Raw genomic sequence first — 27,909 nt, forward strand, 5'->3', positions numbered from 1 at the left:
TGCATTTTACTATACCCTGTAAACCGGCAATAGAAAATCAGGGAGGCACTTGTTTGGTCCCAAATTCATTCTGCAGCTCAAAAATGACCTCACATGTGCAACCACAGCCATAAAGAACTACTGTATCTTCAGTGTAGCACAAAGAGCTTTGCAACAGATGGTATGGCCCCCACAGAGCCCTGACCTCAATGTCTGATTGGACGATACAGCTTAAATCCAAGTTCTCCAAAAGGCTTGGAGCAACCTACCTGCTAAGTACCTTGAAAAACGGTTTGCAAGTGTACGTGAGAGAACTGGTGTTGCAAAGGCAAAATATGATTGCATCAAATTTGATTGGGTTTTTTTCTGTTTACTGCACCAAGTATAATAAATAAAAACTATAAATGGCCTCATTTACAGCATCTTTTCACAAATGCCTAAAGGTTTTGCACATGACTTTTCCTTCTTTGGCCTTTAGGTAGCATTAGACAGGGTTTCCACAGGTTTCCACAAAACCAATAGTTCATTGTCTGTCTCCCTGTAGACTGATAGATTCAAGCTGGCCCAGTACCCAATAACAGTTGCTAAGGTCGTAAAGATATGATAAAGTCATAACAAAAGGGACCTTCAGTTGCTAAACCTTGGGAAAGTACTGCCTGGACTGCTGACTTGGAAATGTAGTAAGTTTTGTATGCGTTTAGATATGCCTGCAAAGAATGTGACCTCCAGAATTTGGTGGAACATAGTGTTAACTCTTTTTTAAAACTTGTATTGCTCATCTCTTCTCCTCAATGCATTGAGCTTCAATAAATGCTTCTAAGACATCTGGGTCTCCTTAAACTTCTTCCATCACAAATTAACCAGATCACAAGATTTCAATCACAGATGTATCCCTTTTGTTTGTCAAAAAGCAATTCACAGACAAAGAAATAATATTATCCTACATAGCAACACTAACTTCTGTTTGGGGTAAGTTCATTCTGTTATCAAATTGCAATAACAAATAGATCGAAATAGATTTGTGTGATGTTTGAGAGAGATAGTGTTGCTCTTTCAACACCACTCATACATATAGATCATATTCACATCTATTGTATTTAACCATGTTTTACAGCTGTAATCTCTGAGACCTCAAACAGAAGTATTTTACCATTTTCTCAAAAGCAAAGCATCAGTTCAAAATCCTGTACATAACCCATTTTCACATAAATAGGAAAATTCAAGGTGACTCAGCAATGCAATGTGTGTTTTATTTAAGCTGTGATAAACAGAAGATTCAGATCAGGATCATCATCTTTTCAAGCTGAAAAAATGCCATGCCCCGCCCCTCTCTGCTCCGCTCCCCCATCGTCCAATCAGATGAGAGGAAGCAGCAATACTCTTCCTGTTCATATTGTTTTTATTTGCAGCTACTCAGCTGACCAACAGCCATGGTAAACACGTTTAACAGTCGTATTATTCAACAACTATTGAACTCGTTTGCTTCTTTAGAAGTCCTTTTATTTAGAGGACGTTTTAGTTGCATGCTTTGTAAATGCTTTACGTATTTATTTAGTTCAACATTATGTTTAGCCCGGCTTTCAGGTATGGCTAGCAGAATGGCTAGCTTAGCTAGTAGCATTTAATGATGGATGGCTAATGTAAATGCTCACGCTGCAGTGTTTGAGGTGATGCTTTTGTTGCAGTACATTATTTGACACGTTTATTATGTCTTGTCTGATGTAGCGGTTCCGTTTCTGTGGAGATTTGGATTGCCCAGATTGGGTGCTTGCCGAAATTAGCACATTAGCGAAAATTGTGAGTAGTTGCAAATGACATATACGTAATCAATACAGCAATATCATTTTTCATTGTGAGTTTATGATTTTGTTTTGTAATAATACGTGTGTCTTCTGCCTTACGATCTGTGACAGTCAAGTGTCAAGATGAAACTCCTGTGTGCTCAAGTGCTGAAGGATTTGCTTGGGGAAGGCATTGATGTAAGACTTTGACATATAGTTGAAGTTATACACACACATTTCACCCACAATGATTAATACTGCTTGTCTCTTTACATTTTTAGTATGACAAGGTTGCAAAGCTTACTGCAGATGCAAAGTTTGGTAAGTCTCCCTTCTGTGGAAAAAGTATTTAGATCTTTACTATACCTACAAGTGCATTAACGGTATTTTAAGATACTGGACACGTGACACTTTACCCTCCACGCAGTTTCATTGCTTATAGTGTAACTTTTGTATTTGATTTTCTTATTGCAGCTTCCTTGTCTTATTTGTTTCATTTGTATATAGCAGATGCACACATACAGTATACTAGTTTTTTAGTTACTTCTATGCATTTGTTCCTATACTTCTGCTGTAGTGACAGTTAAGTTTCCCTGCAATCAACAAAGCTTATCTTGCAATTAAAGTAAAAGTATGTAAGTACTCCTATACAAATAAAAGTCTTGCACTGAATACTGAAGTAAAAGTACATATTATTGGATTGTTACTGATGGTAAGCATTTTGCTGTTGTAGTTGGTCAAGGGGAAGCTACTTTATGTATGATGTAGTGAAAAACAAGTTTAAAGAGGCACAAAAACTCACATACAACTACCTCAAAATTGTTCTTAAGTACATTATTTGAGTAAATGCTCTTACTTACATTGGTACTGCCTTTAAATCTGACTCATTTACCTTACACACAAGCCCATAACATGATCACACTTGCATTGTATTGTTTTTTTTGTTTTTTTTATAAAACATGCATTTGTGACATCATTCGTTTCTGCAGAGAGTGGAGACATCAAAGCTAGTGTGGCAGTGCTCAGCTTCATTTTCTCCAGTGCAGCAAAGCATGATGTTGACAGTGAATCTCTATCCAGTGAGTTGCAGCAGCTCGGTCTGCCAAAAGGTCAGTCCCCTGTGGTGTTCTCCATGTTTGGTATAAAAATGCTGATTATGTTATGTAATCTATGCTCACACATGCCCAAAACTCTTGCCATGCTCCCATTTTTTGCCAAATGGAAGGAGAGCAGAACAAATCATCTGACCAATTTTTTAAAACTACTTGTAATATTTCATTGCTATTCTGCATTAAAGGGAGCTTATTTAGCAGACCCATATAGCTGTCAGACAACCAAGGGCTACTGAATACAGATATTTTCAATATTTGCACATTTGTTATGAAAATATGCCCAGAATATGAGTCCCAGCAGGTCAAATATAAATTGAAAATGGACCTTAGTTCGGAGGACACAAACAATGGCCTCATTTCCAGAAACATGCAGGTCATAAATCACAGCCTACTGTGTTATTGTTTGAGATTATTGACTATAATTGCCTATTGTGTAATATATTTGGTACAACGTGTATTCAGCTGGTACTTGAAGGGAACATTGTGAAGCAAGGACAATGCACTGCGGTGTTGTGGGTGGTGTGGTGCATTGTGACTTTGGTGCCTCACTAGTATTAAGCACTCCCAGTTGACTCCGCCAGCTTGACATTGTGTTCTCTTTTAATGCTGTTTAATTGAGACAGTTTATTGAGTCTTAGTACTGCTGATACAGAATTAAAACACTTTTATGTGAATATGCTTGAAATAAATCCTGACTATTAATTATGCACACCTGACCTTTTAGAACACACAACAGGACTCTGCAAATCATATGAAGACAAGCACTCTGCACTGCAAGACAAACTCAGGGAGACGAGCCTGAGATGTAAGTATTTCTGTCTGTTTTGCCCTTTTCAAAGAGGAAGACAAAAACTACTGATGATGAGCGCTGCTATTTGTGAGGCTGACTGACTCATTCTGCTCTGTCATGAATTTCAGTAGGACGATTGGATGCAGTGTCATGGCGCATTGATTACACCCTGAGCTCCAGTGAGCTACGAGAGGTGAATGAACCTGTGATTCAGCTTAAACTCCAGGCACAAGGAGCAGAGTCAGGCTCCACAGAGACGACTGTTGTCTCTGTCTCTGCTGACAAGTTCAGAGTCCTGCTTGCAGGTCAGTTCTGCATTGGTCAAATCACAATTTTCTCATAGTTTTTCCTTTTCAAATGAATTTTATTATTTATTTTGTTTATTATATTCCTTTGTGTGTTTCTACAGAGCTCAAACAAGCCCAGACAATGATGAATGCACTATAATGAAGTCTGACCTCAAATGTCTGATCAAGAGCTGAATCGCGTGCTGATCGACTGCCAAAAGTGCCATACTTGCATCTTGTACAGTCTAATTTGTTTGTATGAATGCAGTTCAAAAATTTTAAGTGAAAGGCTCATTCCTTATTTGGATTAACTGATATTTCATTGTGTTTTTCCGCCACATTAATAATAATTGTTGAGAATGTTTCCAGACTGGGTGATTTGTCACTGAAGCAGAAGTACTGATTGGACCATTTTTGTAAAATATTGAGTATTACTTAACAAAATTTGATTAGAATGATGTTGATAATTTGTGTGTTGTCTTAATATGCTCATATGTAAATAAAACAAATAAATAACATGTAAAACACTGAAATATTTCTATCCTCGCCCAGGATCCGTAACGACTACATCGCCCATCATGCATTGGGCTGCTCGGTTTTCTCATGCTAGGTTACTACGGTTGTCTAGCGTGCATCTAATATAAACCGGTTCAATGCATTATTAGAGAGTATGACAAAAACATCCACTTAGATCAGAAATACCTGAGAATTACTCGATTACAAATAACGAGCGTAAGAAGCGCGGAGATCTCGCGATACTTTCAAAAGAATGATTGGTGAACAGTGATGTTACACAAGTTGTTTGGTAACAAGCATGTTGTGAAAGCTTTGTGGTTGGTAACATGTGCCCATTGCTGCAGCCCGGTGTAGCGTGGAGGAGCAAGACAATCTCTGTAGGTTAAAAAACTGCACTTTCGGCTTGATAAATTAGCAAGTTTATCAACAGCGAAGTCTATTTCCTGGTTTGGGTAAGTTATTTGAACCGCCGTGCTCTTTCACCTGAGTGAGCACGCCAGTTTTTACCTGTGTATGGTTCCTACCGGTTCTCTTTCCCCTTGTTATGGAGCAATGTAGAAACTGGATGTTTTTTTCAGCCTGGGTTAAATGATTAATCAACAATACATTCGGGACACGCATATTACAGTGGCTTCAAACAGTCTGAGACCACATTGAAAATCTGTAGTATTTTGACGTAAAACTGTAAATAATCAATATGTTTGAAACATTTAAGAATACATGAAGTTATATAATGTACTACACTAGTGCATTCGATCATGTACCCATTAGTGACAAATTAAAAATAATTAAATTTGCAGCCAGGGCTTAGGAGAAGTACTAGCCCATTTCTCAGAGACTGCATTCTTCTACTTCATACTGCAGCAGGATAATGACCCCAAACACACCTTAAAGCTGTAATGGAAGAAGAAGTATTTTGAATGGTGGTCTCAGATTTTTGGACCGCACTGTATGTAATATAATTACTTTTTGATATTTAATTTATGAAGTTAGTTTAATTAGTTAAGTAGTTCGTTGTAAACACATTGAGTGTTCAGATACTGAATTAACTTCAAAAATAGCTACCATGTGTAAGTTTTTAAATTGTATAATGTAAAATCTCTGTAGCTCACTGAAAACAGATGACATGCCCTCAGTATTTTGTGATGTAATCTTTGCTCTTTTTTTCTCTGCAGTTGTAGCACAGCTTCATCTGTTCCATCAAAATGCCTGAGGGACCAGAGCTCCACCTGGCCAGCCTTTATGTAAACAAAATGTGTCAGGGAGTGGTGTTCACTGGACCGGTCAGAAAATCTGAAGTCAGCAAAAGTCCCGATGTGCCCTTCACCTGTGAGGCCTATCGCATCACAGCTGCTTCCAGAGGCAAGGAAGTGAAGCTCATGCTGACGCCCATGAAGAGCGATGGCCCTAAAGAGCGGGTGAAAGCAGGACAAGAGCAACCCATGGAAATTGTCTTCCGCTTTGGAATGTCTGGCTATTTCCGTCTCACCACAGAGGATGAGTTGCCCAAACACGCCCATTTACGTTTTTATTCCAACGAGACACCCTGCAGAGTGCTGAGCTTTGTGGATGCACGCAGGTTTGGCAGCTGGCATCCCAATGGGGCCTGGCAGCCTGACAGAGGGCCCTGCATCATGTTTGAGTACAAGAGCTTCAGGTTAGCCATGTTACGAGTGTCACTTGTGTCCCATGTTCAGTGAAAATATCACTATCGCACTGACCTGTAAAACATTTTGCAGGGAGAACGTCGTGTCGCACCTGTCTGACCGTGCTTTTGACAGGCCCATCTGTGAAGTTCTGCTCAATCAGAAGTACTTCAATGGTATCGGGAACTATCTGAGGGCTGAAATCCTTTTCAGGTGATAAACATACGCATCCCGCACAACTATTCAAATGACACTTTATCCATTTGTACATTATTATTACAGATACTGACCTTATTAAATGGGTCGGTATCAGGTTTGACATGACAATCCATTTTAATTATGGTTTATACAGATGTCAAATTTGGGAAAAAGAGAGCACTGGTATCAGATCAGTACCCCGCGTTGAGGTATCAGAATCTGATAGGATCTGATCCAACAGAAAATGTTGGATGAGTTCATCCCTGATCAGTATTACAGTATTTGCTTGTTTAAAGGGAGACTCAAATATTACTGTAGATGTATTCGTATGTCTAGTCTGCAGGTGGATATCCTTGCCAGATATAACCAGTGGCACACACATTCACAGGACGGAGAGCCTGGCACTCACAGTAGGCTTATACATCGCTACATGTTTTCCAAGGTCTGTGTCCTTCAGATATGAAATGAATGGTTTCTTTCACTTTTCAGTTTGTTACTCTCCGTGGGGAGCTGTACTGATTCAAACACTGAAGACAAAACAGCCTTATTGTTTTAGAGAAGAGGCCTTTTAAGTTTTTTTATTTTTTTTTTTTTAAAGGTTGAACATTCCGCCCTTCGTGTCTGCCAGGACCGTGCTCGAAGGCCTCGAGTCAGAAGATTTATGTGAAAGTGGCAAGTCTGTGAAAAATGAGATTGCTGACTCAAAGGTGAAAGGGCCCAAAAAGGACAACCGCATTTCTCATATCATCAGACACTCAACCACAATCACTCTGCATTTTCTAACACTGCCTCTCTGTTTTCCTTCCAAGACGTCAGACAGAGCTAAAAACAAAGGAGTGAAAGTGGAGATGGGGGACCTGCTCAGACTGTGTCATACAGTACCTCTGGAGGTGGTCAACCTAGGTCAGTGATTACGTGTCTCAAGGATTGTTAGCTTTCCTTTAGAGAAAGGCTTCATCCTTACGGTTTCATTTTCCTGTGAAATGTCTTTGATTTTTTGAAACCTTTTATGACTTACTGTAGGTGGAAAGGGCTATGACCCTGAGAAGGCAGACTACTCTGACTTTGAGGCGTGGCTGCAGTGTTATTATGTGGATGGAATGAAATCTATCCGGGACCACAATGGCAGAACGATGTGGTTCAAAGTGAGTTCAAGGAACAGCCTACACTCCCCTCCAAAAGTATTGGAACAGTGAGGCCAATTCCTTTATTTTTGCTATAGACTGAAAACATTTGGGTTTGAGACCAAAAGATGAATATGACACAAGAGATCAACATTTCAGCTTTTATTTCCAGGTATTTACATCTGGATTTGATACACAACTTAGAAGATAGCACCTTTTATTTTGAACACACCCATTTTTCATGTGAGCAAAAGAATTGGATCATGTGACTGACAGGTGTGTATTGTTGCCCAGGTGTGTCCTATTACATTGATTATTCAAACAATTAATAGCACTGAATGTCTACGCTCAGTTTCAGATTTGGATTTTATAGTTTTTATATATAGCATTTATAGTTAGAGGTGTAACTAACATGAAAACCAGAGAGCTGTCTATGGGTGAAAAAAAGCAATTGTGAAGCTGAGAGAAGATGGAAAATCAATTAGAGCCATTGCAAAGACATTGGCCATAGCCAGTACAACCATTTTGAATGTCCTGAAGAAGAAAGAAACCACTGGTGTACCAAGTAACAGACATCGAATGGGTAGACCGAGGAAAACAGCAGCAGTTGACGACAGAAACATTGTGAGAGCTGTAAAGAAATACCATAAAACAACTGTTAGTGACATCAGCAACAACCTCCAGAGGGCAGGAGTGAAGGTATCAGGTGTTCGCAGAAGACTTCATGAACAAAAGAATAGAGGCTACACCAGAAGATGCAAACCACTCATTAGCAAGAAGAATAAGAAGGCCGGGCTGGAATTTGCCAAAAAAGTACAGAGATGAGCCTCAAAAATTCTGGGACAAAGTTTTATGGACTGATGAGGTAAAGATGAACCTTAACCAAAGTAATGGAAAGGCTAAAGTTTGGAGAAACAAAAAATATGCTCATGATCCCAAACATACAAGCTCATCTGTGAAACACGGTGGAGGTAATGTCATGGCTTGGGCTTGCATGGCGTCTTCTGGAACGGGCTCATTAATCTTAATTGATGATGTAACACATGATGGCAGCAGCAAAATGAACTCAGAAGTCTACAGAAACATTTTGTCTGCCAATTTAAAGAACGATGCAACCAAACTGATTGGGAGATCATTCATCACGCAGCAAGATAATGACCCAAAACGCACAACAAAGGAGTTCATCAGGGGCAAGAAGTGGAAGGTTTTCGACTGGCCAAGTCAATCTCCAGACTTAAAGCCTATAGAGCATTTTACCTGCTAAAGAAGAGACTGAAGGGAGTAAACCCCCCCAAAATAAACAACAACTGAAACAGGCTGTGGTGAAAGCCTGGAAAAGCATCACAAAAGAAGAATGCAAAAGTTTGGTGATGTCAATGGGTCACAGGCTTGATGCAGTTATTGCAAGCAAAGGATTTGCAAATAAATATTAAGTCTTAAACACTTTAATCTATTTTAAGTCTATCTGTTCCAATACTTTTGCTCACCTAAAAATTTGGTGTTCCGTTACAAATAATGCTATCTTCTAAGTTGTGTATCAGATCCAGATGTTAATACCTGGAAATAAAAGCTGAAATGTTGATCTCTTGTCTCATATTCATCTTTTGATGTCAAACCCAAATGTTTTCAGTCTACAGCAAAAATAAAGGAATTGGCCTCACTGTTCCAATACTTTTGGAGGGGAGTGTATATTTTAATCTCTGGCTCAAGATTATGTATATCACTGACACTAATACATACTGTTCTACCTCCAGGGGGACCCAGGCCCCATGGCACCTAAAGGTGTGTAATACTTGAATACATTAAACACCTTAAATGTATCTGAGAACAGCCTCACTGATCTGGTGTCATCGATTTTGCTCATCACAGATTCAAAGTCCCCCAGGGCAAAAAAGAGAGCAAAGAAAGAAGATGACCATGATTACACAGACAACAAAAAGGTATTAACAGATTAACAGCCTTTATTTTGTTTTGTTTTTTTGCTTGGCTTGTATTAAAGTCTACAAATGTACCTCTGAACAAAAGTTTGATTTCATTAGTTGGCCAGGAGTCGCTCTGAAAGCACAACGAAGAAAAGAGTGGTTAAACAGGAAACTGTGACCAAAACACCAAAAAAAGAAAAGGATGGAGGTTGGAAGGAAGCCAGATCAAAGAAAAAACTGACCGAAAACAGCCGGGAAGTAAACACACTACAGCACGAGAAGCGATCAACTGCACGTAGGAGGGCAGGCAGCAGTGCAGCGCCAACTGCAGGTGAGCTCTTCATTTTCTCCCAAAGTGAAAAGTTGTTTCAACTGAGGGAATTTTAGAACCAATTTTGATCTAATGGATTCATCCTTGTTGCAGGCTCACTGAGGCGGAGCAGCAGAGTTACCAGACAGAACGAGTAATAAAAATGGGGAATGGGGGAAAAAGGGAGGCATGTTTTTAAGTTTTTATACTATTAACTGTTTTTTAATAAAAACACACTACGACAAAACTTCTGCAAGTGTCTGATTTGAAACAAAAGTATTTGGGGCTTTTTGGCAATAGTGCGTCCCTCAAATAGATGTGCTGCACTCAGTATCAATCAAGTCTAGACAGACCCCTGACAGACATAATAGACTGTAAACAGAGCAGCACCTGATGATTCATTTCATAGTTACTATGAAACTACTAAATTCTACCTTCAGGACCAATGTCTATATTGGTCTGACTGTCATATAGTCTGAATTCTTTATTTGTACAAAGTTTAATTCTCTCCATCACACATACATTTAATCAGTATTCCAGATGTGATCTCCCCAAGACATGATAATCACAAGATGAGAAGAAGTGACACAATTTGAAAGGGGCTGAAGTTCAGAGTAATTCCCTCTGATGTAATGTATGCTGGTTGGGTGTGTCTCTCCAAGAGGTCACAACTGAAGGAAGGGAGGGGAAAAAAGTTAGCAGACTATACAACATAAATGATGCCAGACAGCAGGTAACACCAAAAATAGAAATACTCACTGCCATGCCTCCTTCATTGAAAGGGTGGTGCGGAGAGTTGCAGTCGCACTGCTCCCATGTGACTCGTACAGACGGACTACAAGTGCTCCCTTCCGGTCCTCGGCCTTGTCATGCATAATCGTGCAATTAGAGTAAATAACATTTAATGGGCTGAGTGGATTAAGTCAAGCTAGGTCAAGCTGAGTGCTCACAGGATACCTGCTTAATGGTTTCCAGGATGACTGCTTCAGTGCTGACAGAAAAGGCACTCCAGGGCACAGTGTCAGGAGTGCACTGGATTAACCTCAGAGGGAAGTTGAGGTTGTACGAACACTGGATCACAGAGGCGTCTTGGAAGGATCCTATACAAAAGACAGTATTATCACGTTACATTTGTGTTTCACATATGTCACAGTAACAGTTTTAAATTCGAATGAATATGCTTTATTTTCAAAAATGCATCCGAAACACAAATGAAACCTGTATGTGGCATGATTGCATAGGTGAAATGGTGAGTCCCCATGTCAGCATTGGCATCTGGGGCCTTAGGTGCTCTCAGTCTACAGTAAAGACATCCACTGTTAGATGCAAGGTTTATTTAAAATAGCTGTAAGTGAATTGTACTATTTGTAGAATTTGTTGTATATTAACAAGTGGGAAAACTCACAGGGACAGCGTCATTGTGTTCTTGTGGACTGAATAACCGTATTTACAGTCATTCAGCAGTGCAACTCCGAAGTTGTGCTCTGACAAGTCAGCCCACTTGTGACCCCAAACCTAAGACAGAAACCATGATGTAAAACAGTAAGGACATTACAAAGCACTTCAGCAGCACTACCGTCATTCTAGCAACATCACTGACATCTGTTTTCCGACAATTTCGGTGTGCAGGACCAAAACAAGCCACAAGGTTCGGCTGTCAAAACACTGTGGGGATCAGGGTATATTAAGATTAAAAAGAAAAATCACTACTCATTCACTTGACTCCACAGTGGCGTACCTCAAATCTGGCCCAGTCCCATGAAGTGTTCCTGTGTGTTGGTCTCTGCAGATGGCCAAACTGGATCTCGTATGTTGCATTGGGGTTGTGCACTCGCACCGGGAATTCCACCTTGAGAAACTTGTGTGACTCTGCCCACTTCACCTGAAAGTGGAGGATTCAGCATTGGGGATTTCTTGGGTACTGAAGAATTCATCTCAAAATTTCTCCAGATATCACTGATGTTGTAAGGTACCTCTGTGTTGAATTTGATGTAAGGACACATGGCGTCCACGACAATCTCCTGTGTGACGGTGCTTTTATCACTGATCCTGAGGATGAAGCTGACACTCCCTCGTAGCCCACCTGAGGACACCACACGGACAGGCTGCACCACCTCCAGCACCGGCTTCCTGTAAGGTCACAGTATTCATATCTACAATAACTGCACACACTCTCATGAGTTTCGTGGTGTCATAGGATGGATGTAAGAGTAATGACTGACACCTTGTCTGAAGATGGTAGTCCATTACATCCCAAGCATCCCAGTACAGCGGGACATCATCAAACATGACAAACTGGTTCCCATGGCAGCTGTCAGAGACGGCTTCTCTGAAACCAATAAAGGGTGAGACAGGTGTTTATTAATGTTAATGTTGTATTAGACACAGAGAGATGTTTCGCATGTGGTTTCACAGTACCTGTTTGTATTGATTAAACACAGTGAAGCCAAAGTGCCATCTTTGTTTACAACAGTCCGTAAAGTCCCGTTCTCCATGAGGACGGTGCCGTCGGCCTGTAATGTTACACAGCACCTCAGTTGTCCAAATTAAATTATAACATACAGTGGCTAAATTAATTAAATGATCTATACCTTATATAGTACACACCTGAACAGTGACAGAGACTGGAGTCATCGGCTGTGTGTCTTTGACAGGAGATAAACCGACACTGGGGACGCTCACCAGAGCTGCAGCAACACAGATACCACATAACATCAGATATAAAGTTGTAGTTTCATAGGGCAACAACTTAATCGTTATGAGTATCTAACATACCAAGATCAGGTTTACCAGCACCATCTTGAATTTGGATGACTTCATGGCGCTCCCATGGCAGAGAGTTGAACACACCGACACCGTTTCCTTTGGACCCCAGGGCTCCACACGCCTCATGCAGCAGTGCAGTACCATCACTACGGATATCTAAGACACATTGTGATGTAGTTTTCATTTTGGAAAATTCTATGTAACAACATGGCTCTGATTTCAATGGACAGCTGCTGTAATGAAAACTGTACCTTCATAATACCTGAGTGCATCCTCCACAACCATCTCTATGCAGCTGCCAGGGATCACATCATGGAACTGGTTTAGAAGCAGCAGCCTGGACGACAATGAAAAAAAAAAAAAACAAACAGTAACAACAGACACCAGTTATTTATTTATCAGCATCATCAAGCTTTAATGGGTGTGCCTGGACCTCCAGAGCTCCTGCAGTTTTTCCACAGGATACTTAAATGTCCTCTCCCGACACAGGGCCAAGCTGCTGGCTACCTCCACATCATGAAGGAGGCTCTCACACTGGCGGTTCCCTCGTTTAATCTGGAAACAACAAAGCAAGCATAAAGAAAACTGCATTTTATACAGCACAAACATTTTTAATTGTTTTAACGCATAACTAGTTGGCATTGTTTTTATCTTTTCATTGAGATCTCCTTATCTACTCCGTGCATGACCCTGCATAAAGTATGACCCTTTTTTTCCTATTTTGTGGTGTTGTGAGGGACTGTCTTATTTTGTAAGATACTAGTGGATCTTAGTAAATATATATATATATACACTAAGATTGGTAAAAGGTAACAATCCAAGTAAATCCATCATGTAAATAATCTATACTATTCAAAAATATGCATTTTATAATTTTATAATGCACAATTCTAGTTAGTCTGACTGTTCTATCCTATTTGTGTTTTTTTTCTCAGAGGAATCCTATTAGTTTTGATTCAGAAAGAATAATTTCATTTTACAATGAGGACTGTGAACAGATTTCTATTCTACCTGTGCTTCTGTGGTGTAGGTGCCATTGTGCAGCTCCAGAAAAAGTTCTCCGGTCCAGGTGCACAGCAGAGCTGAGTCAGCCCGAAGCTGTGCGAAAAGCTCATCAGGACTGGACATCTGGACTCTGAAAACACACAAGGAAGTGATGGAAGTGAGCAATGACCTCTCTGGGTAGACAATCGTCATTCATTTCATTCTAACCAAAACATGAATGTATGAACTATTATTGTGAAACAGCGCCATGAAGACATCAGTAGACATCACTCATATCCTGTAGTATTCATAAATTATGGCGTGGTCTCTTGCTTACGTGCTGACACGCCCTTTTGATTCATAGAAATCCCACGGTACAGAAAAAGTAAATATAAATCTACTGACTCATTCTTTTTGTTTCCCGTTAAGTTTGGGCTTGGTCACTGGGGCTCACAAGTGACCGGAACCTACTTGGGAAGCCCGTCTGTGTCCTGAAGCCGGTGCAGTCTGTCTAGCATCAGCTGCGTGGGTCCGCCTCCGCCATCACCAAACCCAAACAGCAACGCACTGTGGTTGGCTCTGCCTTTGTCTTTGTTATTTTTTATTGTTTTCACAAGCTGTGGGAAGAGAAAAACCCAGATGAATGGAAGGTTTTGTAAGCATTGTAAAAATTCTCTGCACAGACTTAATTTATCATATTATGTTTACAAGAAACCAAACTCACGTCTTCAATCTTTCCTTTCATTTCGTAGGAATTTCCTGGAGGGAAGTGTGTTAAAACCTTGGATCCATCCAGACCTTCCCAAAAAAATGTGTTGTGCTAAGAGAAATCAAAACTGTAAAATCAAAACATGTCACATACTTTTTTTAAGCCAGTGTTTACTACCTACTTACAGGAAAGGTGTTGACCAGATTCCAGCTCAGCTTCTGTGTCAAAAAGTTGGAAATGCCACAACCCTGCATTATCTGAGGAAGTTGAGCGGAATAGCCAAATGTATCTGGAAGCCAGAACTAAAGAGTAAAGAGAAAAGATCCTTATATTATGTGCTCAATTGCATACGAAAAAGCCACAAGTATAGCAAAGATTTTATACAGAGGTTAGCTCAGGTTATGTAGACATGTTTTATGAATCCCCACCTCTTTGCAATGCATCCCAAACTCTTGGTTAAAGAAGCGCTGGCCCTCCAGGAACTGCCTGACCATGGACTCACCTGAGGGCAGATTGCCATCCTGACAGGCAAACATGTCATTAAAAAGGGCTGAGTGACAGCAGGCCAAATAATACAGCTAAATTCATAATATGTGATATGTGATTTACTTATTCCTGAAATCAGGTTTACCATTTCCACCCACGTTCCTCCCACTGGAATGAACTGGCCTTTCTTCACGTAATGCTGGATCTGGGAGAAGAGTCCTGGGTACCAGCTCTTCACCCACTGGAACTGTTGGGCCTGGACAAAAAGCAAAAAGGTCTAAACTGAAGAGGACTGCTCTTGTTTGGAGAACCTTTATGGCTCATAGAAAACTATACCAGTGTGGAATTACCTGAGAGCAAGTAAACACAAACTCTGGGTTCTTCTCCATTAAACGGATCACCGTCACCCAACTTCGGCCACATTTGCGAATGGTCTCTTCATAAGGCCACAGCCAGGCTACAAATAAGAGAGTCACAAAAATGAACTAATTTGAAACATTTTTCAAATATTGCATGATTTTATGTACATTTTCTATTTGTTATTCAATACAGTAATACGGGTGGGTGTCATGTAAGAATGTTCTATACCTGAGTTTTGGTAAAAAATACCAAAACAATACTTTTTTGAAACATGTTTTTCTTTCTTTTCATTTAACAACAGAGCCCAGTTCTAAAATGCTTGATGTTGCGTAAACACAAGGAGTCTCATGAGAAATGTACCTAAATAAAATAGTCTAAAATTGGCAAAATTATGATTTAAATCATGAAATAGCTAATTCAGGAATAAGTAACAAGATTACAATCTGACTGCACTGTTGCTGCCAAGTACAGATACAATCCGGTCAGTACCAACAGTATTGGGATTTGATACTCAGCTGTATGTAATCTGAGAAAAAACAAACAAAAAAAAGGGACCTGAGTCTATGTGGCAGTGACCCATTGCATGGACAATGTGCTGGCTTTCCCCGTTTCGCTGGCTGAGGAAGTTACGAGCCAAACTGCGTGTTTTCGAGAAAGAGCTGTTATCAGAGGGATCACAGAGGTTGACCATCTCATTCACAGTAAAGAGTGCCTGGTAGCCTCGCTGCTCCCCCTCTCCTAGTTCCTGTGGCGAAAGTGCAAAGAATGGAAAGGACTGTATGTTTGAAATTCCATTTGATTAAAGTAATGCTTCGTCATGCATTGTTCTGTGTGAAAATACCTTCACAATGTCAATAAGCAACTCAAAATCTGTCAGCAGCTCCCTTACAGCGCGGTTAAATACCACCAACTCAGCTCTCTGCACAGAGAACTTCCTGTTGGGATCTGGACCTGCAATCATGGACCCTTGACCAGCTCCAAAAAGCCCATTACAGGCCATCTCTACATAAAGGGTGACACTAAAGAATGAGACAAACCTTCAGTAAGCCACGTTTGTTACAGAAATAGCAATGAACTCATGTTTTGAATAACTGACCTGTGTGGCTCCTCATCTTTCAGACAGGTAGATAGGATGTAACTCGTCTTTTCACCCTCTTTAGTCAGGCCCTGCAAATCCATACAGTGTGTTACACATGGCAATAAAATCTACACGTTCGGCTAAGCATAGCAATTTTACCACTTTCAGCTCATCTGATGTGAATACGTTACCTGTACTGGCTGTCCATCTCTCCATACCATTGCTTCCCCATCACATTCCCACAGAAGATGAACCTCTTTCCCTCTCCAGGATTCAGGGATTTTCAGGGTCACCTTAAACCAGCAAGTCCACCACCTTGAAAAAGCATCATCAAGCTTGGTTTAGTGCCAATATTATAAATAAAAATAAAAGATACAACAGTGATAAAATCAGACAATATCTCTTACGTCGGTCCAAAGGTATCGCCAACTTTATAAGGGGCAAAGTTCTGCTTGGAAGCTTCTGTGAATGTGATCCGTTTACGGGACAAGAGGGAGGTGAGGGATTCCAGTGGGTGAGAGTCTCCATAGAGTCTGCAGACAATAATCATTCATAGAGCAGAGGCAAACTTATTTCTCAAAATCATGAATAACACTTTAAATTTCACTCAAGGGCCTTCACTATCCCTCTAATGTTACACCCTAAATTAAGATGAGCAACAAGTCAAACCAAAGAAATCCATTCTCACTGCACATGATGCTCTGACCAGATCTGATCAATGTGCAGTTTGCAATAACATACGCATCAACTACAGAGCACGTGAGCAGATGTGGACATCATGTGGACATTTGTTTTATAGCTGTATATGATCATTTATTTTAGAGCCTAAAATATTTAGCGGAAAATTAGCATTAAGTATGACGAAGGCATTAGTAATTTACTTTTTAATATTAGAAATGACTCCCTGTAGATTTATTTAGTTTTTTTTCGTCCACACTATCTTGCAGACCAGTGCCCAGCTGATGAGAAGCACTGCGATCAGCATGACGTGCGGCCGTGATTTACATGATCTGGATGGATTTGATATTAAACGATCCTCTGCAGAAACCAGCACAAGAAGTCACACAAATATGTTTGGTCTCTCGCACATGATCGTTCAATTCGATGTTGTCCAAGTCAGCGCAGCTGTGTGGAAGAAGCCTTACCGTCCTCTCAGATTACAGTCTGTGAAGTAAATATCAGAGACAAATTTCTCTGCCCTCTCGAGAAGAGTGCGTCTGTTCTTCAGCACAGGCTGGTGATACATCACAAAACTAACACGCAAACACCTGCAGATCTGCAAAACAGCGAGCACTCACACACCAATGGCTATAACTCAAATCTGCTGACAAGACCCGGAAGTGAAACGTTTTGTTATTGCAGTTAAAATAACAGGCCGCTAGATGGCAGCACCGTTCGACGACTGGCAACAATGTGATACAGTACTTCATTCATGAAGAGATCAGAAGGGGCAGGTGAAATGTGCCAGTGCTACCAGTGGATATGTCGGTGTCTTTAACAGAGAGGATTGGTGAAATCATGGAATCCTAGAGACCTTATTTAATTTATTTGGGGGGGTTGAGGGTTGAGAATACACATTTAAGATCAAGATAAGTCACTGATAGCATGATTCACTGCTAAAAGTAAACACACTACACTTCATTCAGAGTTACAAAATACAATGAAAAAAAATGCAATGAAAATGAAATTTTATTTAAAAACACATAAGTATTTATTTATTATGTATTACTGGGATGGCAGTTATTCAGTTATTTACTATATTTTATTATACACAAAGTAACAGCTGAAAAACACTATGGCACAAATAAAATTTACAAAACAGTTTAACATACGGAGTGACACGGGATGTCAACAGTGAAATGACGCCACAAGCAGCAACAAGCAGGCAAAAAAGCCTTGTATTGGAGGACTAGTAAATAACACTTTGTTGCGGAAGATCAATGCAACACCATAAGATTTTATTGTAGAGAAACCTTCCCCCTGTGCTTTTTTTTACAATTCAATCATTTCCTCATTTTATCAGGTAGCCTGCTGAGAAGTATCTAATGTTTGGGCTTACAGTAAAAGTGCAATAAGCATGCAAATACATTGAACATCAAGAATGATCCAAGAGAAATGTATGGATATGATAAAGACAGAATAAATGATAAAATTCCCAAGAGAAACCCTGTGAGGATGACATGATGATGTAATAACTCTCCAGGGATCCTGTGGTTAACTTCACAGGCTACAGTCAAACTGAGGAGTTCTGGGAGTTAATCTCGTGATCGGACGGGGGACAGGGGTTAGGGGTCAGCCCACATGCAGTCTGAATATACAAAAGGCTTTTTTCTCTCAGCATTATTCACAGGGAAAGAGCTGTGTGTTTCTGTATTTGTACGAAGCTGAGTGGCCTTTTATTATAAAATCCATAGAGCAGCTCTAAGTAGAGGGTTGGTGGAAATGTGGTATAGCCCATCCCTCTCAGGCCACCCTACCATCAGGGATGTCTGTCGACTCCTATCCCCCTATTGTTTGGACTGTGGTTGGGCTTTCCACCATGCCAAGACAGCCCAAGGGAACGGGTGCCATGCTCTAACTTGACCTGAGATTCTCACCAGTTCAGCTCTGGCCTGACTGTGTTTGCCTGGAAGTGTCCTGGAGCTCTTCTCCAGAAACTGACCACATCATGTCAGATAAATAAAAGGGGATTTGAGAGGACAGATGTTCCTCCTCCTCTAAGGAAGTAGTCATACAACATAAAACAACCTTTTAAACGTCCAGCATGGAGACCTATCATGTTCTGCCGGCCACAACACAGCAAAGGAAGTCCAGACTGCGGCTTGAGAAAAAAAACAGTACTTCCCAAAACCCCAGAGCTGCTTGCAACATTCATCAAGTGATCTGCTCAAACCTTGCGTGCTTCCACCACATGTCCAAACTGACCCATGGGACAAATTCACAAACAGTAACAGTACGAGTGGTGCGAAAGGACAAATGGTTATTGAGTTCATTTGAATCAAGGTCCTGGGAGCTATACTCTTGAGCTGTACTCATCTCTCTCACCAATGTTGTATCCAACACCTTTGGCTTTGTCCTGTTCAGCAGCGGATCTAAGAAATAAAAGAACCACAGGATATTCAGAGTTTAAATGAATCTTTAAATACGTGCAACTTGCAGTCTCAAATGAATGTCAGCTGTCGGTTTATTTAATCATGTTGGTGAGGTTTTCTTTCAAGATAATGTTTGTTATTTAGTTCCATAAAATATGAGCAAGATGTTGAAGTGATTAAAAGCTAGGACCATTCCCCCCCCCCCCACAACTCTTAATTTGTCCATATTTTCCACTAAAACTGCCTGTTCATGAGGATTTGAGGTTTTATCTACCTCATGTCATAATCTTGAGTCAGCTCAACTAAAATGTTGGGTGTACTTGAAATATCAAGTTTAATTGTGCTCAACTAATCAGTTCAAGAACAGAAGTTTCAGCAACATAGGTTCCTTAGTTGACCAATATGCTTGGCCTCTGCAAAAATACATAGGCAACCACTGGTCCACCTTCTACAGCACCATGTGCCGTAAGAAACTTCCTTTTTGGATCAGGAGTTCCCAAGTTAAAGACAGACTTTAACCCTGTTTGTACTTATCAAAATGCTATCTCAAATTAATGATGAGCAGGTAAACTATAGATAAATACTGCAATGCTTAATGTTTTTTTTTTTAACTTATTATTACTGTTTTCATATAGTTGGTGCGTATATCAATCAAAACACACCTTTAAAAGGTACATTTATTACAGTGACTCTTCATAGTTTTGGTATATGAATGACAGGAAACAACGAAGGGGATTGCTGATGGTGAGTCTCCTGTGTCTGACATTGAAGACAGACTGCCATTATTGTTCTCAGGAAGACAGGGAATTGTTTTGTAAAAATTCTTAATATATATATTTTAAATTCAGATTTACAAATATCAAACTTTGAGGCATCTAAAACTTACATTTGAATATAGTTTTTCTTTTTGAATATCAAAATTGTGTGTGTTTATTGATTCAAGAATTTGTTTTACTTTTCGTTTTTTCTGTTAGTCAATTTTCCCAACTGCAGAATTTTACATTTTAATGGCCTGTAAGAGCCAAAACCAACCCAATGCTGACCTGTTTGCTCAACCTAATATACTTATCTACTGACCCTCTGCACTTACCTTTTCCCTGGATCAACCAACTCCCTTTATACTTACTGTCATACTGACCTACAGAAGAATCAAAGAAAATCCTAATGCTCTACTTAACTTTTATTCCACTACCCAATCACTAACCTTGCTTTCCATGGTCCTAAAGGACTCTATCATGTTTTTTTCATGTTGTAATATGTATGAAGACTCTATTGATGTAACACAAGGCTGTACTTGTGTATATTTGTATTTTATAAATGTGTTTTATGTTATAAGGAAACCACTGACAAGTCCTTTGTTTTTCTCCTTACAGACTAGTGCACAGTTTAGCCACTTAGTTTCTACTGATCTTGCTTTGATGGACTTGACAAGTGCACAGAGCGTGATGTAGTAGCAGCTCTGGCTTGCACAGTCAATCCCATGATGTACAAGTCATCATATTCTGATTTTATTCTATTCTTTGATCACAATCCCTCAACCATCAATCAAAAATAACCTTGTGTCATTTGTAGAAATAGTGTCAGTCATTGTCAAATCTAATGTGATGAAAAGCTGTTACGGTCATTAGCTTAACTGTACTTAGGGTTTACTGGGTCATTAAATGGACACTTAATTTCCTGAAGAACTAGACAACTGTAATAATGTGTATGGAATAATCCACTACTTGGCTTTACTATACATGGAGGTCTATACAGAGGTGTATATTGTGTTACCTGCCAAAATCAAAAACGACTCAGGTCATTCCATTCCTCTGTGACATGCATGATAATAGTTAGCATTCAGTTAGCAGCCCTTGATTGCACACTTGTACTTGTGCTTGGTATTTTACAGTTAATCATGGGATATTTTGAGTCTGTTATTTATGATGTAACAACTTCACTAGACATCTGGACAACACTACTAAATGCTCGCCACACTATATAGTATAATGAGTGATTGTTGACACAGCACAAATCCTTAACAATGACTCATCCTGCCCCAGTGAGTGGGAACATAAAAGTCTAATCAATAAAACTATCACAAAGTATTGCCACACTTTTGCCCCACCTATCAAATCAAACAGCTCTTCTCTCCTTAAGTAATGCTGTTAATATTGTTCTGCAGTTAAGATTTTTATCATATTGTGTTGTTTTTTTCTCAATAACCTATTTCAACAGGAGTATTATTATAAAAAGCAGGTTTGGCCTTTCATTGCTCCTACATCATATGTCCAGTCCAGCCGTGGCTGAGCAGACAGAGCATCATATATTTCCACTGGTCTGGTTTAGTGACGAGGGATACAGTCTACTATTAGACTTACAGTAAATTACACTTAATTATCTATTGTGTAATAATTAATATCCAGGAGTCTCAAAGTAAGATTTTTCTATTTAAACTGGCATCATGTCATTTGGTGTAATGCATAATGTATCATAATGCTGCCTTTGTTGTGATTGTGTCTTTCCCAACATAGGGTAGTAAATGAAGGTTGGTTTAGTGATGGTACATTCTCAATCACTGAATACTTCATTGTGTTCTTTAAACTTCCAGTTGAGCAGAGGAGTATACATTGGCCTTGTCATTGTTACAGAGGAGGGTGGAAGAAAGAGTCAAAGAGTTGCTGACAAAAGAGACTGTCAATGCTGCTGTTGGTACTGCAGGAGCACATCACTCTGAAGACGTTCCTAATGCCTTTTCAACACTTTACTGCCTTATCAAAGACTATCCCAAAGGACTGAGGTATACATTAGAGCTAATACAAAAATTTTCACGGGCATCAGTAGTGGCAATTGTTCAGGCAAAGTTCTGGGACTCAAATATAGTAAAGTGCAAAGCGTAGTGGCAAGCTGACTAAGTTAACGGCAGCTACAGTATCACTGCTTCAGTTGGTCTGCTCGAATTTTACAAATGATTCTACCCTAAAACTACATCACACTCAGTTTTGCATACCAAACACACCACCATGCCCACATACACATCACATGGTCACAACACTCAACACAAGGCCTGTGATAACAAGAAAAAGGCCTGTAAGTCACAGAAAAATGCTTCATGCAGATGTTCTAAAAGTGTTATATTATAGACTATATGTTAAATATAGAATATTGTAGTACGTTATTTGTTCAGTAAAGAGATGATGTGCTACTTAAAAGTTCGTGCAATTTAATTACAACACTACAAGTTAAGCAGTAAGCTTTTATATTTCATAATTTCTACTTCTGTACATTTATAGTTGTTCTTCTATAGTAAAAGCACAATAGGCCAAGGCTATTTCGCATACAGTTTTATTAGATAAATGTTAATGGCTATTGAAACATGTCAAATATGTGGCATTTGCCATAATATGTAGCTATGCCTCATGGAAGTGTTAATACTAAGTAGATTCATACCAAAAAGTCCACTGTCAGTTTTGAAATCAGATAAAAAAAAATTCTGAATGTTTTTTGATGAATTAATTTTATGGAGGCTAGTACTGTTCGAAAATAGAAACTTAAGCTCTGTGGGCAAATTACGCAGTTACATTTTTTGAGTGAACTTAACATTGCACCTGAACTATACTATACTGAATAAGCAAACTGCTGCCTTAAAAAGATCAGTTAATTCAACAAGATGCTTTTATTTTCATGTTTGTACAACTCAATAAATCAATACATACTGTATTTGTTGGCTTCATGGAACTTTCTATGTTCTATCAATAAGGATTTAGGTTTGTATGACTGTGTTGGTATCACAAAAAAAAAAACTTCCTGATTAAACTTAAAGTTTAAAGTTGGTCAACTCTAACTGAAGTTTCTTAATCTGCCTAACTCAACATTTAAATTAAATTAAATTGAACCAGCTTGTTCATTTTTACAGAGACATTAGCCATGTTTGAATAGAAAACTGCTGTTGCTGATAATTTGCTGTAGGGAAACATAATTACTTCGGAGGTTGTGAAGAAGTATAGGTGGAAAATTTGAAGAAACAAGAAACATTTGACACTGTTCAATGGAGAAAACCCATCTATGATGAGACTGTCACTCAGTCTGTCACCTCCAAAAGCAGATTGTGCATCAATAACATAAAGATATAAAAGAGGGTGATATCCGTTAGCACGTCTTCTCCTCTTTTATTCTTTCTTAACTTTATGAACGGCCATTTCATCTTTGGAAACCTTTATTGACTGATCTGCTTGTCAGGCTTTAATGCTGGTAGGAAACAATATTTTAAATGTTTATAAAAATATTCATAATACTTTCAGTTTTTTCTATTAGTCACTAAGGTTTTTGAATGTTTTCATTTCCTTCAGTTTTAATTTCAGAACCAACTTATTTTCTCAAATAAACTGAAGTTTTACATAATATGGACATTATACATTTTTTAAATTCTCTTTGCATGTGTTTCCTCCTGACGGCAGAAGTTATTTAGGGTTACAACACAGCACTGTCATCAAATGTTCCTCTATGGATTCAGTTCCTCCCATACTAAAACCTGAAGAAATTAGCGCATGTCTCATCTTGTTTCCTCAGTTGTTAAACAGTTCTGAGAGAACCAAACATTTTCAATAATCTGTTTACTGCTAGGCTTTTTATTAAAAATCACCTTCCTAAAAAAAACTGTGCACAAATACGCACTATATGAGTGTTAATATATGATTCAATGTAACTGTTACACTTTCTTCAAAAGCTTTTTTCTCGAATTAATTTCTCAAGTTAATTCTCAAATGTATTCTTAACTATGTACCATAAAAAATCTCTAATTACAAAGCAACGCAACCCAAAGAAAATATTCTCCAGGGTACCACTTATCTTTTATAGAAAACCACAATTACACAAAATGGGCTCAAAATTTAAATGTCACACTGTCATGGATGACTAAGAGCGGCACAAGTGAGTCTACATTCCCAAAAATCTCAACTAATGAGGACGCAACCCCTGTAAACTCCATCTCTCCTTTTTTAAACCCTAGATGTATGGTTCAATTAAGTTTGCCATTCTCTTGAAATATCCTCTGCAATTGTCAACTTTATATATCTCACCCTCTAAAGTCAGTCATGGAAAACACCAAATTTGCCCACTAAAATAGTTCAGCTCTTTCAACTTCAGTTTTGGGAGATTCAGACATCTTCAAAAAATGTGTGAGCCATCTATCAAACATCAAATTTAAAAGCTCTCATCTCAAGTGTTAATGATGACAATCATCAAGTTGACCAGCTATGATTGGTCAAGCTTAACGAATAGCACCTTTTATATGTATTATGTACAGAACATGATTTCAATTAGCATAACTGTGGTCTTGTTTTGTTGTTTTTGCCCTTGACTTACCTTTTTTGCCTTAATAGACAGCATATTAAAGAGACAATGAGAACAAGTCCCAGTGCAGAGCCCACCACAATGGTAACCAGTAGACCTGCAGAGTATGGGGGCAACAGAGGCAGAAAGGATTATGTGATGACTGGATTGTTTTCCTCCATGTGTTCATTTGGTGCGTGGGCTTCTATATCTGTATACAGTGTTTTATTATAATTAAAACAATAGTTTAATAGTTTAATAGTTTAAATGGTAAAATAAATATTTGTTATGTTGTAACATTCTAAAGTAATTACCAGTGGTGTATCATATAGGCTATTCTATGCAACATACTCTACATTTATTCTAGTAATGATTTAGTTTGGTAAATGATTACCTATAAATGTAAAGCCATGATTTTGATATTGGAGCAATTATTCTTTTCCCTTATTAACTAGTTAACTGAATTAAATTCAGACAGAGAAAAGGTCATTTTAACTACTGAATTGCTTATTTATTAAAATTCCACAAGAGAAAACAAGATGTTTGTGGCTCACAAAGGGAGGATCCCTCAATGCTGCCCAAGTGTAAGATGAAGATGAAGACAACATATGGCAAAAAGGAAAGTGTAAATGTAGAAAATGCACAGAAAAGCAACATACCAGTGTTCATCCAAGATGGATCAGCTAAGTAGTGAAGAAAAACAGAGAAAAGAAGGTGAAAATGAAAGACACCCTAGAAACACCATTCAAAGACAAGAAGAGTTAAAATTTAAAGGGGTTTTCATGACAGATAAAGAAAACAAAAAAAAGTTAAAAAAAAATTAAATCATCTTCAAAGTCTTTTATATGAGAAACAAGCCTTTTCGTGACACAAGCTCACAGTTTAGACTCACTCAGACACAATGAACTAAGTGTTGCAGAAAAGTTTTAAGGTCATTTGATCTCAATATCCTGCTGTTTGGCAATCAGCTCTTAGCATCATTTAACAGTAAAAATCTCGTTCCTGGATCTAATCATGTTTTTTATAGCAACTGCGTAGCACACACACACACACACACACACACACACACACACACACAGCTAGTGTAAATGTCTGTGTCTTAACTAGTTGAGAAGTTGAGAAGAATGTTTTAATATACGTAGATAGTTGATTTAAAGGAGCTGCATGTGAGTTTCGCAACATAGCCAGCCTTAAACTTCATTCCTGTCTCTAGCAGTGGAAACCAAAATTTCTATCACTTCTTTTCTTCTACTAAAGTTAGCAAGCTAACCAGTTAGCGCCTGTCCAACTGGATCGTCACATCACTTTCTGATAGCGAGTCGTTGTAGTGTCCAGTCTGCCCTGAAGAAGTGGTACTGCTCAGGCTATGTCCACACTAATATGCTTTCATTTTAAAACAGCGTTTTAAAAACACACGACTGTTTTAGCTGGATATCATCAATAATCTCCATCCATAATAACACACCTGAAAACACATATCAAAGGATCATTAATGTACATTGCGCGTGTTGTTGTAAACAGGAAGCAGATTGTTTACTCTGCAGTTGGTTAGTTACAGAAAATACAAAGAATGAGGAACAGCAAAGGCAGTTGTAACGTTATAATGCAAATTTTAACTGCACAACAGCTGGTAGCAAAGACAACAAGGTCAGCAACGCTTGTTATTTATTATCCATGTTGCATTCACCACTGGTAGTCATGACTGATAAGACCCAATCACTAGGCAAAGCAGGTGTGTGTGTCATTGTTTCCAAAGGTCTCGACCTGGACCTGGACAGTTTCAATGTAAGACACAACACAGCTCGCTTCCATGACATGGATGAACACCAGTAGATCAAAACCTGGCTCAGACAGGCACAGGCAGTTTCTTCTATTCTGGTCTATGCTTATGTTCAAAAAAGGGGCAGCTCAGAACCTTACATGTTTTACATATTCTGCTGTATAGATATAGAAGATAAATGTATAGAATTTAAATATCATAGTGTGTTTATATCCCTGTGTTTTGCTCTGCAACTTTCTGTGACCCTGAAGAAGACTAAGCTGGCAGAGAAAATACATTCTAATAATACCATTTCTATAAGTTCAGAGTGAAAGGTGCAAATGCAGTCGAGAAGAAATTTACCATGTGTGATTTAGGTATAATGCTTTTATTGAAAAGTTCCCTATCTATTGTACAGTAGCTGTTTCCTTACGTATTGGAAATGGCAATTTGAACAGATGTACAAATTGTCAAAGACAGGGATGTTGTGTAAAGCGCTTAAGCTCTTGCAAATTCTTTTGGTTTAGCTGCATCTCTATTTTGTGCAAGACAAAAATTACTAGTTAGCTTTCACAATTACCATACTATAGAAATGAAATTGGCATACAGTATAACATTATAAATGTTCCTTGCCAGATATTTTGTGTACTACATGTAGCTTGATGCGTACAGTTTTCCAAGCACAAAATATGTGCTTCGAAGAAGTTTATTATAAAGCATTGTATGGCGAGGCAACGTTTTGCAAGCACACCTATAAGCCATTGTGAAAAAGAAGCCATTTCTTATTTTTGCAAATTTCCATGACAAAAATCAGACAACATATTCAGATTGGCTTAACGTTTTAGAATCTGCTTACAGTACTGAGCACAGTCACTGGTGATAAGTGGTTATGCGTATGAGTTAAGTGTGCAAAAACAATAACTACAGTAAATGAACTCATACTAAAGTAGTTTTCTGATAGAACTCATAATTATGTGCACATACTGGAAAGAATAATTTAAATATTAAATAGGTTTGTGAGAAACATAAGTCAAAGAAATGCAGGGCGTGGCTTGAAAATGAGTCTTTCATTATAGGACACACGAATGATGTCCGCTACAGAAAGTGACATAATGTGAGTCTCAACTATGTCAGGAATCTAGTCTTCCCACTCCATTGGCAGAAGCCAAGGATGTGGATAACCCTGGCTGTGTGGCTTCCTGGGAACAGTAGCAGGGGAGAGGCTACCAGAGTTTGTCATTGGCACACTTTGATTTGATTTGACTTTGATTACTGTGGAAGTCTTCTTCTGATTCATCAAGGCTTTTGTCAGAGAGCGATCCAACTCAAGCACCTCCTCTGTTGGCCGTCCACGAAGAATATTTCTGATAGTGGGGAGGGCTAAATCAGATTTACAGTCCAGGTAGCTTTTGAGGTTGAGCTCAGGGAAAACTACATCTCTGAGAGTGTGAACCAGCTGGTTCTCAGTGTGGGACTGTTTGAGCTGATGGAAAACTCTCTGCTCCAGCGAGACGTAGCAGAGTGCGTCTTCAGCCAGTCCTAACTTTCCCACAGACCGGTTGGTCTGGCTCTTCTTCCGCAGGGATGGATTCAGCGTCTGTTGTTTGGACTTGGACAGAGTCACACTCTGGTGGTTCTTGAGGTCTTTCTTCTTGCCAGCATGGAGCTTCTCTGAGCCACTTGGAAGGAGCTGATAGAGC

At 39.0% G+C, this 27,909-nt stretch overlaps 4 protein-coding genes across 5 annotated transcripts in view; 2 read left to right on the plus strand and 2 right to left on the minus strand.

The window, feature by feature from the left end:
- Positions 1-1,344: 1,344 nt before the first annotated feature.
- commd4 (COMM domain containing 4) lies at positions 1,345-4,482 on the plus strand. Its single transcript, XM_023422472.2, has 8 exons — positions 1,345-1,412; positions 1,705-1,776; positions 1,893-1,958; positions 2,042-2,081; positions 2,750-2,869; positions 3,597-3,677; positions 3,791-3,967; positions 4,072-4,482. Exons 1-8 carry the CDS (start codon positions 1,410-1,412, stop codon positions 4,107-4,109), a joined length of 597 nt encoding a protein of 198 aa, XP_023278240.1. The 5' UTR covers positions 1,345-1,409; the 3' UTR covers positions 4,110-4,482.
- A 104-nt stretch (positions 4,483-4,586) lies between these two features.
- neil1 (nei-like DNA glycosylase 1) lies at positions 4,587-9,912 on the plus strand. Of its 2 annotated transcripts, XM_023422471.2 has the most exons (10): positions 4,591-4,917; positions 5,641-6,122; positions 6,205-6,324; positions 6,908-7,016; positions 7,119-7,212; positions 7,333-7,454; positions 9,188-9,215; positions 9,303-9,373; positions 9,473-9,686; positions 9,780-9,912. In XM_023422471.2, the coding sequence occupies exons 2-10, from the start codon at positions 5,671-5,673 to the stop codon at positions 9,821-9,823; spliced, it is 1,254 nt and encodes a 417-aa protein (XP_023278239.1). In that variant the 5' UTR covers positions 4,591-4,917; positions 5,641-5,670; the 3' UTR covers positions 9,824-9,912. The 2 variants fall into 2 exon arrangements, with proteins under 2 accessions (XP_023278238.1, XP_023278239.1); XM_023422470.2 differs by having other exon boundaries at positions 4,587-4,917; positions 9,473-9,912.
- Positions 9,377-17,383, minus strand: man2c1 (mannosidase, alpha, class 2C, member 1). The gene is made up of 26 exons (XM_023422469.2): positions 17,194-17,383; positions 16,456-16,581; positions 16,240-16,363; positions 16,067-16,137; positions 15,812-15,989; positions 15,526-15,715; positions 14,961-15,067; positions 14,756-14,866; positions 14,553-14,645; positions 14,310-14,426; positions 14,140-14,235; positions 13,887-14,032; positions 13,443-13,566; positions 12,865-12,986; positions 12,683-12,768; positions 12,441-12,587; positions 12,273-12,352; positions 12,084-12,178; positions 11,890-11,994; positions 11,639-11,795; positions 11,404-11,547; positions 11,071-11,180; positions 10,884-10,963; positions 10,623-10,765; positions 10,425-10,528; positions 9,377-10,336 (listed from the first exon to the last, which is right to left on the minus strand). Exons 1-26 carry the CDS (start codon positions 17,292-17,294, stop codon positions 10,231-10,233), a joined length of 3,063 nt encoding a protein of 1,020 aa, XP_023278237.1. The 5' UTR covers positions 17,295-17,383; the 3' UTR covers positions 9,377-10,230.
- Positions 17,384-26,578: 9,195 nt separating this feature from the next.
- Positions 26,579-27,909, minus strand: part of ca12 (carbonic anhydrase 12) — a 9,885-nt gene continuing 8,554 nt past the window's right edge. The window contains exon 8 of the mRNA XM_087178320.1: positions 26,579-27,905. Within this exon, the coding sequence (XP_087034446.1) occupies positions 27,348-27,905 (558 nt within the window). The 3' untranslated portion in view covers positions 26,579-27,347. The remainder of the gene's footprint in view (positions 27,906-27,909) is intronic.

This window comes from Seriola lalandi, unplaced genomic scaffold, assembly GCF_002814215.2.
Source record: "Seriola lalandi dorsalis isolate HSWRI2012SDOR001 ecotype SW California unplaced genomic scaffold, Sedor1 jcf7180002054682, whole genome shotgun sequence".
In the NCBI taxonomy this organism is placed as follows: domain Eukaryota; kingdom Metazoa; phylum Chordata; class Actinopteri; order Carangiformes; family Carangidae; genus Seriola; species Seriola lalandi.

Bases quoted from the DNA above. Each gene is read 5' to 3' on its own strand.
- man2c1 (XM_023422469.2), bottom strand. From the start codon at position 17,294: ATGTATCACCAGCCTGTGCTGAAGAACAGACGCACTCTTCTCGAGAGG. The intron at 14,427-14,552 runs GTGGGGATTCAT...TTTACTCTTTAG, and splicing joins TTGGGATGCATTGCAAAGAG to TTCTGGCTTCCAGATACATT. The intron at 10,337-10,424 runs GTGAGTATTTCT...CCCTTCCTTCAG, and splicing joins TCAATGAAGGAGGCATGGCA to TTGTGACCTCTTGGAGAGAC.
- neil1 (XM_023422470.2), top strand. From the start codon at position 5,671: ATGCCTGAGGGACCAGAGCTCCACCTGGCCAGCCTTTATGTAAACAAA. The intron at 7,213-7,332 runs GTCAGTGATTAC...GACTTACTGTAG, and splicing joins TCTGGAGGTGGTCAACCTAG to GTGGAAAGGGCTATGACCCT. The intron at 9,374-9,472 runs GTATTAACAGAT...TGATTTCATTAG, and splicing joins ATTACACAGACAACAAAAAG to TTGGCCAGGAGTCGCTCTGA.
- commd4 (XM_023422472.2), top strand. The intron at 1,777-1,892 runs GTGAGTAGTTGC...GATCTGTGACAG, and splicing joins TTAGCACATTAGCGAAAATT to TCAAGTGTCAAGATGAAACT. The intron at 3,678-3,790 runs GTAAGTATTTCT...CATGAATTTCAG, and splicing joins CAGGGAGACGAGCCTGAGAT to TAGGACGATTGGATGCAGTG.